The sequence below is a fragment of the Dipodomys ordii genome, unplaced genomic scaffold (genome assembly GCF_000151885.1).
Source record: "Dipodomys ordii isolate 6190 unplaced genomic scaffold, Dord_2.0 Scaffold218, whole genome shotgun sequence".
NCBI classification, from domain to species: Eukaryota; Metazoa; Chordata; class Mammalia; order Rodentia; family Heteromyidae; genus Dipodomys; species Dipodomys ordii.
In genome coordinates this window covers 667682-680842 of record NW_012267434.1, presented here as the reverse complement: position 1 = coordinate 680842, position 13161 = coordinate 667682, and the positions used below count along the sequence as shown (strand labels likewise).

The following is a 13161-nucleotide window of genomic DNA, read 5'->3' as shown; positions in this document are numbered from 1 at the left end:
CTTGCCTTGCATGCATGAGGCCCTGGGTTCAATTCCTCAGCACCACATAAGCAGAAAAAACTGGAAGTGGCACTGTGGCTCAACTGGTAGAAAACTAGCCTTGACCTGAAGAGCTGAGGGACAGAGCACAGGCCCAGAGTTCAGGCCCCATGGCTGACAAAAAAAAAAAAAAGAACATAGAGTCATCTAGAAACGATAGGACAAATTAAGAAGACATCCTATGTTTCTTGAGTCCTGTTTACTTTGTTATATCTCATTGAGCTTTGAATCTAACATCTGCACATCAGGGAGAATGCTTGTCTCTCTGATCATGGCTTATCTCACTCAACGAGATTTGTTCTAGTTCTGTCCATTGTTTTGTCCTCTCTAATGGATGTGTAATATACCATTGTATATAGGTACCACAATTTTTGGATCCATTCATTGGTTGTGGGACATCTGGGTTGTTTCCACATCTTGGCTATTGTGAACAATGCAACAATGAACATGGAAGTACAAGTGTCCTTGTTATATCCTGGTTCCTGTTACTAGGAGTAGATGCCCAGGAGTGATATGGCTGGGTGATAGGGTAGGTCTATATTTAGTTTTCTGAGGAACCTCCAGACTGCTTTCCAAAGTGATTGTACTAGTTTACATTTCCATCAGCAGTGCAGTAAGGGTTGCTTTTCCCCACATCCTTGCCAGCATTTGTTGTTTGAATTCAAAATGTTGGCCAATCTAACTGGGTTAAGATAAAATCTTGGGGTTGTTTTTATTTGCATTTCCTTTACAGACAGGGATGATGAACATTTCTTCATGTGTTTCTTTGACATTTTTACCTCTTCTTCTGAGAAGTCTCTCTTTACCTCCTTTATCCATTTAGTGATTGGTTTGTTAGATTTAGGAGGGATTTGTTTCTTGAGCTCCTTGTATATAATGGATATTAGACCTTTGTCTGATATATTGCTGGTAAATATCTTTTCCCAGTTGGTAGCTATGTCTTTAGCTGTGCAGAAACTTTTTATTTTAAGGTAGTCCCATTTGTCAAGTCTCCAATTTGTTGGGACTCTGTTCAAGAAGTCTCTGCATTGGGCTGGGAAGGTGGCTCAGTGGTAGAGCACTTGCCTTGCATGCATAAGGCCCTGGGTTTGATTCCTCAGCACCACATAAGCAAAAAAAAAAAAAACCGGAAGTGGTGCTGTGGCTCAAGCGGTAGAGCACTAGTCTTGAGCTGAAGAGCTGAGGGACAGCGCCCAGACCCAGAGTTCAGGCCCCACAACCCGATCCAAAAAAAAAAAAAAAGAAGTCTCTGCATGTGCTTATAAGTTCTATGTCTCTCCTACCCTGTCCTGCAGTAGTTTCAGAGTTTCAGTTTTGATGTTGGGGTCTTTAATCCATTTTGAGTTGATGTTAGTGCATGGTGACAGGCTGGGATCCATTTTTTAGTTTTCTTCATGTGGTTGCCCAGTTTTCCCAACACCAATAGTCAAAGAGGCTATGTTTTTATTCACTGTATGTCTTTGGCTCCTTTGTTGAATATCAACTGACTGTATGTATGTGGTTTTATTTCTGGATCTTCTATTCTATTCCATTGGTCTTTGGGTTTATTTTTTGTATCAATACCAAGCTGTTTTTGTTATTATGGCTCTATAGTAGAGCTTGAAATCTGGTATTGTGATACCACCTGCATTGCTTCTTTTGCCCAGAATCGCTTTGGCTATTTAGGTCTCTTGTTGTTCCGTATGAATTTTTGGGTTTTCTCTTTTTCATTGGGATTTTGATGGGGAGCACAATGAATTTGGATATCAGTTTTGGCAGTATGTCCATTTTCACAATATTGATTCTACCTATCCATGAACATGGAAGGTCTTTCCAATTCCTGGTGTCCTCTTTGATTTCTTCTTTACATTTTTATAATTTTCACTAAATAGGTCCATCACATCTTTGGTTAGGTTAATTCCTAGATATTTATTCTTTTTGAGGTTGCTTTCCTGATTGCCTTTTATGTTCATACATTGTTGGTGTACAGAAAGGCAACTGATTTTGTGGGTTAATTTTATATCCAGCTACTTTGCCAAAATGGTTTATTAGTTCTAGGATTTGGGGAGTGGAGTTTTGGGGGTCATTTAGGTACAAGATCATCTGCAAATAGGGATAGTTTAATTTCTTCCTTTCCTATGTGGATCCCTTTAATGTCTTTTTCTTGCCTTACCGCTCTGGCTAAGGATTCCAGAACTATATTCCAAAGGAATAGAATGAGTGGGCATCCTTACCTTGTTCCTGATTTTAGGGGAAATGGTTTTAGTTTTTCCCCATTTAGTATGATATTGGCTGTTGGTCTGTCATATATGGCTGCTATTATTTTAAGGAATGTTCTTTCTATTCCTAGTTTCTCCAGAGTTTTTAACATGATGGGTGTTGTACTTTGTCAAAAAGCTTTTTGGCATCAATTGAGATAATCCTGTGGTTCTTGACCTTGGCTCTATTAATGTGGTGGATTACATTTATTGATTTGTGTATGTTAAACCAGCTTTGCATCTGTGCGATGAAGCCTACTTGGTCATAATGTATTTTTTATTTGTTTCTGGATTCTGTTAGCTAGTATTTTTTTTAAACAAGTATTTATTTATTTATTTATTTTGGGTCTGGTCGTGGGGTCTGAACTCTGGGCCTGGGCGCTGTCCCTCAGCTCTTCAGCTCAAGGCTAGCGCTCTACCACTTGAGCCACAACGCCACTTCCGGCTTTTTTTTTTGCTTATGTGGTGCTAAGGAATCGAACCCAGGGCCTTGAGCATGCAAGGCAAGCGCTCTACCACTGAGCCACCTTCCCAGCCCTGTTAGCTAGTATTTTATTGAGGAGTCTGTTCATGATATTGTTTTGTAGTTCTCTCTCTTTTTTTTGTAGTTCTCTTTTATTGTTGGATCCTTGCCTGATTTGGGTATGGCTTCATAGAATGAGTTTGGGATTGCTCTCTCTGTTTCTATTTCATGGAAGATCATGAAGAGTATGGGTATTAGTTCCTCTATAAAAGTCTTATAGAATTCTGTGGTGAGTCCATCTGGACCTGGGCTTTTCCTTATTGGAAGACTTCTGATTGCTTCCTCTATCTCATTGTATGTTATTGGCTTATTTAATTGATTTATATCTTCTTGGTTCAGTTTGGGTAACTCATATTTCTCTAGAAATTTGTCCATTTCTGCTAGATTTTCCTTCTTTAGTGGGTACAGATTCTGGAAATAGTTCTTTATGATCATTTGTCTTGGATATTTGTTGCAATTTTTCCTGTGGCATCCTTAATCTTATTGATTTGGGTCACCTCTCTTCTTTTTATTTTTATTTTTTTAGTTAATCTTTCACGAGGTCTATGAATTTTATCATTTTTTTAAAAAAAACAGCTTTTTGTTTCATTAATTTTATTTATAGTTTTAAATTTTTCTATCTTGTTAATTTTAGCCCTTATTTTGGTTTTCTCACTCTGTTTAGTAACTTTAGGTTCAATATTTTCTTGCTTTTTTAAGTTTTAGTTGCATCAACAGATTATTTACATGAGCTGCTTCTGTTTTCTTGATGTGTGCACTCAGAGCAATGAGCTTTTGCTGTGTCCCAGAGGTTCCTTTTTGATGTATATTCATTTTCATTGAGTTGTAGGAACTTACTAATTTCTTCTTTAATTTGTTCTGTGACCAAGATGTTATTCAGTATTGTGCTGTTCAGCCTCCATGTATTTGAGTAATTTCTGTAGTATGCTTTGTGTTGAGAACTAGCTTGATTCCTCTTTGGTCAGATAGAACACAGGGATTATGTCAATCCTCTTGTATTTGCTTAAATTCTTAATATGAACTATGATATGATCTATTTTGGAGAAAATTCCTGGGCTGCTGAGAAGAATGTGTATTGGGTCATTGTTGGGTAGAAAACTCTTTTTTTTGGGGGGGGAAGGGGTCTGGTCGTGGGGCCTGAACTCTGGGCCTAGGCGATGTCCCTCAGCTCTTCAGCTCAAGGCTAGTGCTCTACCACTTGAGCCACAGTGCCACTTCTGGGTTTTTTCTTTTTGCTTATGTGGTGCTGAGGAATCAAACCCAGGACCTCATGCATGCAAGGCAAGCACTCTACCACTGAGCCATCTTCCTAGCCCCCAGTGGAAAACTCTGTAGATGTCTGTTATGGCCATTTGTGATATGGTGTCATTTAGTTCAGTGGCTTCTTTGCTTATCTTCTGGTTGGTAGACCTGTCTTTTGGTGAGAGTGGGCTATTAATGTCTCCTACTTTTATTGTATTTGGTCTATTTTTTTTTTGTTCAGTCGTGGGGGCTGAACTCTGAGCCTGGATGCTGTCCCTCAGCTCTTCAAGTGGTAGGCTAGCACCCTACCACTTGAGCCACAGCACAAACTTCCATCTTTCTTCTGCTTATGTGGTGCTGAGGAATCAAACCCATGGCCTCATGCAGGCGAGGCAAGCATTCTACCACTGAGCCGCCTTCCCAGCTTTTTATTTATTTTTTTTGTAAGTCTGAGAGTATGTTCTTATCTTATTTAGGTACTCCATTGTTTGGTGAATATAAGTTGATGATCATGATATCCTCTTCTTGGATTGTGCCTTGCATTAATATGTAATGACCTTCTTTGTGTTTTGTACTGATTTTAATGAGATGTCTATTTTGTCAGATATCAAGATGGCTAACCCTCCCTTCTTTCTGGGTGTATTTGCATGAAAGGTCTTCCATCCCTTCACTCAGAGTTTGTTTTTTATCTTTAGCTGTGAAATTGGTCTCTTGCAGATAACAAATGGATGGATCTTGTTCTCTGGTCCACTCTGAAGTTCTTTTTCTTTGGATTGGTTAATTGAGTCCATTAATGTTTATGTTAATTATAGTTAGATGTGTTTCTGGCCATTTTCTTGTTTTTCTGAATTTTTCTTCTTTCCTTCTCGTATGCTTATAAATTGATCTCCTAGTGATCTCTATCTGATGTGATCTTGATTGCTTTCTTTGGACTGTATTCCTCCTTGTAATATTTTTTGTAGTGCTGGCTTATTGTTCATGAATTCCTTTAGTTTTATGTTATTAAATTTTTTAGTTTCTCTGTCAAATGTGAATGCTAGCTTTGCTGGATATGCCAGTCTGGGTTGGCAGTTGTTGGTTTTCAGGAATTTCATGGTAATTTTCCAGGCTCTCCTTGCATAGAGGGTTTGTGTGGAAATGTCTGCAGTGATTCTGATTTTCTTTCCATTCTAGTATAGCTCCGTCTTTGATTTTGCAGCATTTAAGATCAGCTCGGGCTGGGAAGGTGGCTCAGTGGTAGAGCGCTTGCCTTGTATGCATGAGGCCCTGGGTTCGATTCCTCAACACCACATAAGCAGAAAAAGCCAGAAGTGGCACTGTGGCTCTAGTGGTAGAGCGCTAGCCTTGAGCTGAAGAGCTGAGGGACAGCACCCAGGCCCAGAGTTCAGGTCCCATGACCGGCAAAAAAAAAAAAGAGCTCTTTGTTTCTCCAATTTAGTGTTTTTATTGTGATGTGTCTAAGAAGTGTTTCTCCTAGGATCATATTTATTAGGTATTCTGTATTCTTCTGTTATGTAGGTGAAATTTTCTCTTTTAAGATTGGGAAAATTTTCTGTAATAATCTTGTTGAGTAAGTGTTGCATCCCTCTATTCTGGTATGCCTGTTCTTCATTGACCTCAATTACAAGAAGATTGAATTTCTTGACATTGTATGCCTGTTCTTGGACTTCCTTTGGTAAATTCTGAGTGCTTTTCCATATCTGTGACTTTCTTCTCCAGCTGTTCTGTTTTTGTTTTGTTTTGTTTTGTTTTTGTGTCCGGTCGTGGGGCCTGAACTCTGGGCCTGGGCGCTGTCCCTCAGCTCTTCAGCTCAAGGCTAGCCTCTACCACTTGAGCCACAGCGCCACTTCTGGCTTTTTTTCCTGCTTATGTGGTGCTGAGGAATCGAACCCAGGGCCTCAGGAATGTAATGCAAGTGCTCTACCACTGAGCTACCTTCCCAGCCCCAGCTGTTCTGTTTTATCATCAGCTCCTGATATTCTATTTTCCATCTCATTTATTCTGTTACCTATGGCTTCCATTGTAGTTTGCATTGTGGAAATTGAACCATTTATGGCTCCTATATTGGTTTTTTTCCTATATTTGCCAGACCTAGGGCTTGAACTCAGGGCCTGAGCACTGTCCCTGAGCTTCTTTTGTGCAAGCCTAGCACTCTCCCACTTGAGCCACAGTGCCACTTCTGACTTTTTCTCTTTATGTGGTTCTAAGGAATCAAACCCAGGGCTTCATGCATGCTAGGCAACCACTTTACCACTAAGCTACATTCACAGCCCTTATATCAGCTTTTAAAAGTGTTAATTTCATCTTTTACTGAGGAATATTTTCTGTTTTCACCTGCATTTCTTTTTTGAATTCATGGAATTCTTTTGAAATTTCGTCTTTGTGCTCTTGTAATTCTGCCCTTATTTCTTTGGCCAGTTCTTTCATAATCTCTAATTAATCATTTGTCCACTGTTTCCTCTTCACTCTCACTACAGTTCTTTCCTGGGTTGCTGCTGGCTTTTGGGACTGGTTTACTGTCTTGACTGTTCATGAATCTTGTAATTTTTTTGCTGTGACTTATGCATCAGGGGTCAAGGACTATTAGAGTCTTATCCCGAGTTCTGTTTTTGATTGATAGGTGGTAGCCTTAGCTTGCCTCTGCATTGCTTTACACTCCACCGACCCAAGTTGGGTCCCAGGTCAGTTGTTATGTGTGCGCTCATCCCTGGGCTGGCTGAAAGGAACTTTGTTTGGTTTACAGTAGAGAATGATCCAGTTGAGTTCAGGTTTCTGAGGTAGTCACTGGTTCAGAAGGGTTGGGCTACTGATGGGTGCAAAGGGTGTGTTGTATGTGTGTGAGTGCACACAGCGTGGCCCTGGATTGTTTCTCTTCCCTCCAGGGGCCAGTGCTTGGTCCACTGCTTGGGCTGCCTTGTCTTATGCATGTGTGCGTGCTTGGCCCACTGTCAGCACACTCACAGAAATCGAATTTCTAGCCAGAGCAGGGATTTCCCTGCTCCCTCCTGGGACCAGAACCTCCAAGTGGGGGAGTGCTATCTGTGTTGCCATGTATCCTGCTTCCCTACAGGAGCTGCAATGCAAGTGCACCAGCTTGGCAGGTCCTGAGGTGTGGGGGGAGAAAACCCATCCTCCAGCCACTGGCTGGCTGCTGCCAGAGCACATACATCTCAGTTCCCGACTTTGCCCATTCTGTCAGGGGAAGATGGCTGGTTGCTGCTGGGCATGTGCACACCTTGGTTCCCTGGCTGGCTATGTAATGCCCAGAGACTTGAAGTGCCTAAAAAGACCCCCAGAGACCAAAGATCAATGCAAGCGGCAATGAGTCGTTTATTGACGAGCTTGAGCACGGACCCCTCTGTGCACTGATGTCCGAGTGCAGAGAGAGGCCCCCAGCACAGGGTTACAGCACTTTTTATATGTTCTTTGGTAGGGGTAAGGCCTCAGTATGTATTGGCAATGAATCAATACACCACGCGGGAAATTTAAATCATAATTCTAGCGGATGATTGGCACAGTACAAAGTGGGGAAAGGGCTGGGGCTAATAATTGGTCAGCCTAGCAAGCTATTGTGCTCTAAACTAATTAGACAGTACTTCTAGGGTAATTTAGGAGAAGTGGTTGCCAGATGGCCATTATCTCTGATCCTGACCCAGGGGAAGTGGTTGCCAGGCAGCAACTATCTCAGATCCTAGGCCTGGGAAAGTGGTCTGGAATGTGTCAGGTACTTTGTCATGTACTCCCTGCCAGAGGGTCGTTAATTTCAGCTCCAGATCCAGGAGTGTCGGGGGGCTCAAGGGCGGGTATAATAGCAGCTGCATTCTTCAAGGTTTAGCAAGCATGTGTACAGAAGCAGAAAGGCAAGTTAAAGAAAGTACAAAATGGCAAATACCGGTCTAATACAAAATGGCAAATACAGGTCTATCTGGTTATATATATCACACTTCTCAGCTGGGGAGGGAAACAGTCCTCCCACAGTGGCTGCTGCCGACCCACTGTCCCTTGGTTACCCAGCAGGAGAGCCCTCCTTCAGCTGCTGCTTGGTGCACACATTCCCAATAGCCAGTACTGTAGGTACCACTGGGTCCTAGTGCCCGTCAAGTATGGGACCCTGTGGCCTCCCAATGGAGGTCAGTAGGTAGGAGAGGAGGGGTTGACTCTGGCCTCTTTGTCCCCTTAAGGTGGTGGTCTTTCTTGAGCAGGAGGGAAAGGGGTCTAGGTCAAGCTCCGTGGGTCACCACTAGCATTGGTCTTCTGAGGGGTAGTCCCCAGCAGGGTATTCACTGATCCAGGGACTGGTTGTGGGCTGTTCAACTGTGCTGTGGGAGTTCTCTGGATCTGGGTGTTGCAGTGCTGCTCCTCTGCTCTCAGCCTGTCTGTGATGTCCAGGTCCAGCTCTGTGGGAGTTTCCTGCATCTGGGTTCTGCAGTCCACTGCTGGTCCTGAAGTCCTGGGCAGCCATGGGCTGCTTTCGCGACCATGAGGGGTTGGGAAGGGGTCTTCACGTATTTCCCTCTTTGTAGATGCAATTTATGAGCTTTTTTTTTCTCTTTTCTCTTTCTGTTCCTGTGGTTCTCTAGTCAGTTTTTCGTTGTTGTTAATCTCTTGGAGGATTTGTGTGTTGGGATTCTCCACTCTGGTTGGAGTGTGTGTGTGTGTGTGTTTAATGTAATTTCAATTTTGGGATTTTTTTGGTAGGGGGGGGTTGTTGTTTTCTGGAAATGAAGATTGAATTTAGGGTCTCAATTAGACAATTGTTCTACCACTTCAGACATGCTCCAACCTTTTGTAAAATTTTTGGTTTATTTAGTTTAGTTCTTTTTTGTTTTTACCAGTCTTGGGGATTGAACTCAGGGCTTGGGTATTGTCCCTGAGCTTCTTTAGCTCAAGAGTAGTGATCTACCACTTGAGCCACAGCATCACTTCTGGCTTTTCTGAGTAATTTATTGGAAATAAGAGTCTCACAGACTTTTCTGCCCAGGCTAGCTTTGAACCATGATCCTCAGATATCAGCCTCTTGAGTAGTTAGAATTATAGGTGTGAGCCACTGGTGCCTGGCTTTTTCTGTTTTTCAAATAAGAAAACTCTTGTAGCTTGGGAAGCCTTGAACTGTGATTTTTGTACCTCTTGACTCATGAGTAGCTGGGATCACAGGTATATATCACCACAGCTGTCTTATCTCTCTTGTTTTTTAGATATCTCCTATACTGTGCACAGTTGTCCTTGAACCACAAATCTCCTGTCCCTACCTCTGTCTGTGTGTGTGTATCACACCCAGTTATTTATAATTTTAAGGTCACAGAAAATAAAAGAAATATAACATATTTCACTAATTTTAAGTAACATTGTATGTTCTCTAATGTTTCAGACAGATTAAACCTACAGTACCACAAATATCTTTAATTCATGAGATTTTTTTAATGTATAAACACAATTGTGTGTGACAGTTGAGTTGTTTGGTCTAAGAAATTTTGCTAGACCACTGTCTTGAACAAACTTTAGAGAGTCCCAGAAATTACTAGCTACTCAGGTAGCTGAGATGGTTGTAAGGAACCTCCATTGGCAAGAAACAGAAAAGTCAAATTGGGAGTCTTTATTAGAAAGCTGGCATCCACAGATGGACTCCAGTCTCAAAGACATGCAGCCCAGAACAGAGCTTACACAAAGCTTTTAAAGACAAAAACCACATGCTGGGGTGGAGACCAAGCCTTAACAAAATGCAGACCTTATATGGACAAGCTCAAGTACCAGCATAACTTTTTCATCTAGGGAAGATACATCTCAACCTTCTATATGGGGTATACTTAGCGGCTACTCAGAGGCAGGTGATTCAAACCATTTAGGGAGGTAATCAAGGAAGAATCAGAACATTCTCTATGCAAAGCTTTCCTAAAGCTATGACATCTGCATTTCTCTGAAGCAGAGTTCTTCTAGCTCACCTTGAACTGGGCATCTGCATTCAATGAGTGGCCTCACTCTCCTCTAGGCTTTTTAGCACTGGGTGATGAATTGCCTCCTCTCAGCAAGGGGCACTAGGATGGCTCTAAGAAATTACTAAGACTCAGCTTCCTCACTTCAAGATCTGAGGATCAAACTTTGAAGCCAGCCTATGCAAGAAAGTCCCTGGGACTCATCTCCAATTAACCAGCAAATAACAAAACAAAATTACAGAAGTAGAGCTATTGCTCAAATAATAGAGCCCTAGCCTTGAGTGAAAAAGCTAAGGCACAATATCTAGACCCTGAGTTAAAGTCCCAGTACTAGCATGTACACACACACACACACACACACACCATTCTGTACCACAGGTAATTCTTAATTTTTAACATAGGTGATCTTTTGTTAACCAAAGACTTACCACTCTACAAAACATTTCTAACTTACAATGATCACACTTAACTCTGATGGTTGACAAGGAACTGATTGGGACAGTTTTCCCTTGCTCTATTAATCCATTATTATAGGCAATAGGAAAATTGATCTACAACAACTTATTGCCCCTCCAAACACTATACTACTACTTAAATGTTACCTTAGCCTTCAGTAAAATCCAAACAAGCTCAAAGACAGTGCTCAGGCCTCAAGTTCAAGCCCTGGGACTGGTACCAAAATAAATCAATGTTATATATAAGGTATCTATGTACATGTTGTCTGATTAAATATAGAAACAAGTGAAAAAAGGACCAGTGTTAGACTCTATTACAAAAGTATCTGTAAGGTCTGCTCCTGGATGGCTGGCAGACTCCACCCTCCTCGCAGCAAAGTCTCCACCCAGTACCTGCGTTACCTAGGCAACTGGGACACCTGGAAGAGGTCACATCTGCATTCGCTGAATTTGATGTGGCCACACCTTTCTCCACCCATACCCTAGAAAAGGCCTAGCCCAGGCCCAGATACCCTCTCTCAGCTCTTTTCTAGCTCTTTCTCAGCTCTTTCATTCTCTTTCCCAGCTCTCTTCTCTTTCCTACCTTTTCCAGATGCTCTCTTTTCTAGATCTTTTCTCTTTTCTAGCTCTCTTTCTCTCTCTTTCCCAGCTCTCTTTCCCACCTCTTTCCCAGCTCTCTTTCCCACCTCTTTTTCAGCTCTCTCTCTCTTTCCCAGTGCTCTTTCTCTCTTTCTCAGCTCTCTCTTTCCAAAGCACCTCTCTTTTCCAGCTTTCCCAGCTCTCTTTCCCAGGCCTTTCCCCACCGCATGGAGGGCCAACATGGCCTGGTGCCAGCTGGAAGGAAGAATAAACCTACCCTTTACCTGAATACCATGTGCGTGGTGCTGTTCTTACTCGGCTTACCTCTTTTTAAAAACCTAACAGTATCATCAACTCTTTCAGAAATACTGGCACTGTTCCAAATAGGAATGGGGGATGATGGTTTCAAGGGAAGTATGAAGAGTCATGAGGACCTGCTTCCAACTCCTTAATATAGAGCCAGAAAAGAGGCCTCAAAAGTGGCCTATCAACCTAATGTCAAAATAGTTTTCCTTTGAATACTGGCTGACAATAATTTAAGAGTGCATAGAAATACATTCACACTCATTATAATGCAGCAGGAAGTGGTTTTATTGTCATTAATATAGTGCAATAAAGTTTAAAGGTCAAATGTTTGAGCCTGCCCTTTACTTTCTTTCCTGTATTCCCTTCCTCAACACAGACAGCACGCCACAGCAAAAAAGAATCCTATCTTTTTTTGTGCCAATTCTGTTCTGTCAGGTTCTGGTAACTCCCACCTTCTATGGGAACAAAGGAATAAACAAAGAAAATAGAAATCAAGCCTGCAATCCTAGCAACTCAGAAGGCTCATATCTGAGGATCCCAGTTCAAAGCCAGCACAGGCAGGAAAGTCTTTGAGACTTATCTCTAAGCATCAAAAAAAAGCAGAAATAGAGTTATGGCTAAAGTGGTAGAACACTGGACAGCACCCAGGCCTTGAGATCATACCCAAATATTGACACAAATGAGAAAAAAGAAGAAAAAAATCTGGAGAAACTGTGAAAGAAACTGTCAAATGAGAGGAGATGGGCTCATAACCTTAGACCAGCTTATCTAAGTGCACAGGAACTAGCTGGTAGGGAGGATCACTCTTTTCTGGGGGGTCACAAGCAACAATGAAGAATTTGTACTGGGCATCCTCACTGTAGTGGCAGTGGGGATACTTCCCTGATGTGAGTCTGCAGTGGGTAGAGTTCACAGGCTTGTAACTCTGGTGACAGTTCTTCTCACCATTCTTACAGATGATATTGGGCAAATCACAGACAGTGGCCACATTCTGGAAAGAGTCATGCAGAAAGGCATTTGCTGGCTTACAGTGCTGTGTGTAATTGTTGACACCACTCATTGCCCTGTTGCATGGCCGAGAACTTGACTGGATGTGCTGAATTTCAAACCAGTGAGCCTTAGTGAGTCCCTTAGGCCAAACATCAAGTGGATACAATGGCTCGCACAGCTCCAGCAGCAGCAGGAGAGAAAGGCATCTCATGAGATACAGCACCATCTTTTTCTGCAGGAAGATAATGGGAGGTCATAGAAATAAAAGAGCAAAGTAGCCAGGTACAGTTGGCTTGTGCACGTAATCTCAGCTATTCAGGAGGCTGAAATCTGAGGATCACAGTTCAAAGCCATCCCAGGTAGGAAAGTCTGTAAGTCATCTCCAGTAGTTCAAGTGGTAGATACAATACCAGAATTAAAAAAAAAAAAAAAATAAGTGCCTAGGCTCTGAGTTCAAGCCCCAGCATTGGCACAAAATAAAAAATAGAGAACAAAGCTATTAATTGATGGGAATCTGCTTTGTTCTTGTAACTCCACACTGCTCCCTTGGGCCACTGACCAAACTTCCCTGGTGATTCTTCCTGATTCTCAGGAAAACCTCACCCCTTACTTTATCTGAAATAAACTTTATCTGAGAGCTCCTGACAGGCCTTATCTGAAAGTGTAGGAAGTCAGAAGGACACTCCTACCATAAAACCCCAAACAGGACTGGTTGGACAATAAATCCCCAACAGAGCAGGACAAAGAAATTACAAAGAAGAGTCTCACCCCAGAATATATAAAAACCTAACCCACCTCTCTCTCTCTCTCTCACTCTCTCTCTCACTCTCTCTCACTCTCTCTCTCTCTCTCTCTCTCTC

General features: G+C 42.1%; 1 protein-coding gene across 1 annotated transcript; it reads right to left on the bottom strand.

Moving 5' to 3' along the window:
* Positions 1-11943: 11943 nt before the first annotated feature.
* Positions 11944-12528, bottom strand: Rnase6 (ribonuclease, RNase A family, k6). The gene has a single exon (XM_013035692.1). It carries the CDS (start codon positions 12525-12527, stop codon positions 12066-12068), a length of 462 nt encoding a protein of 153 aa, XP_012891146.1. The 5' UTR covers position 12528; the 3' UTR covers positions 11944-12065.
* Between the last annotated feature and the right edge of the window lie 633 nt (positions 12529-13161).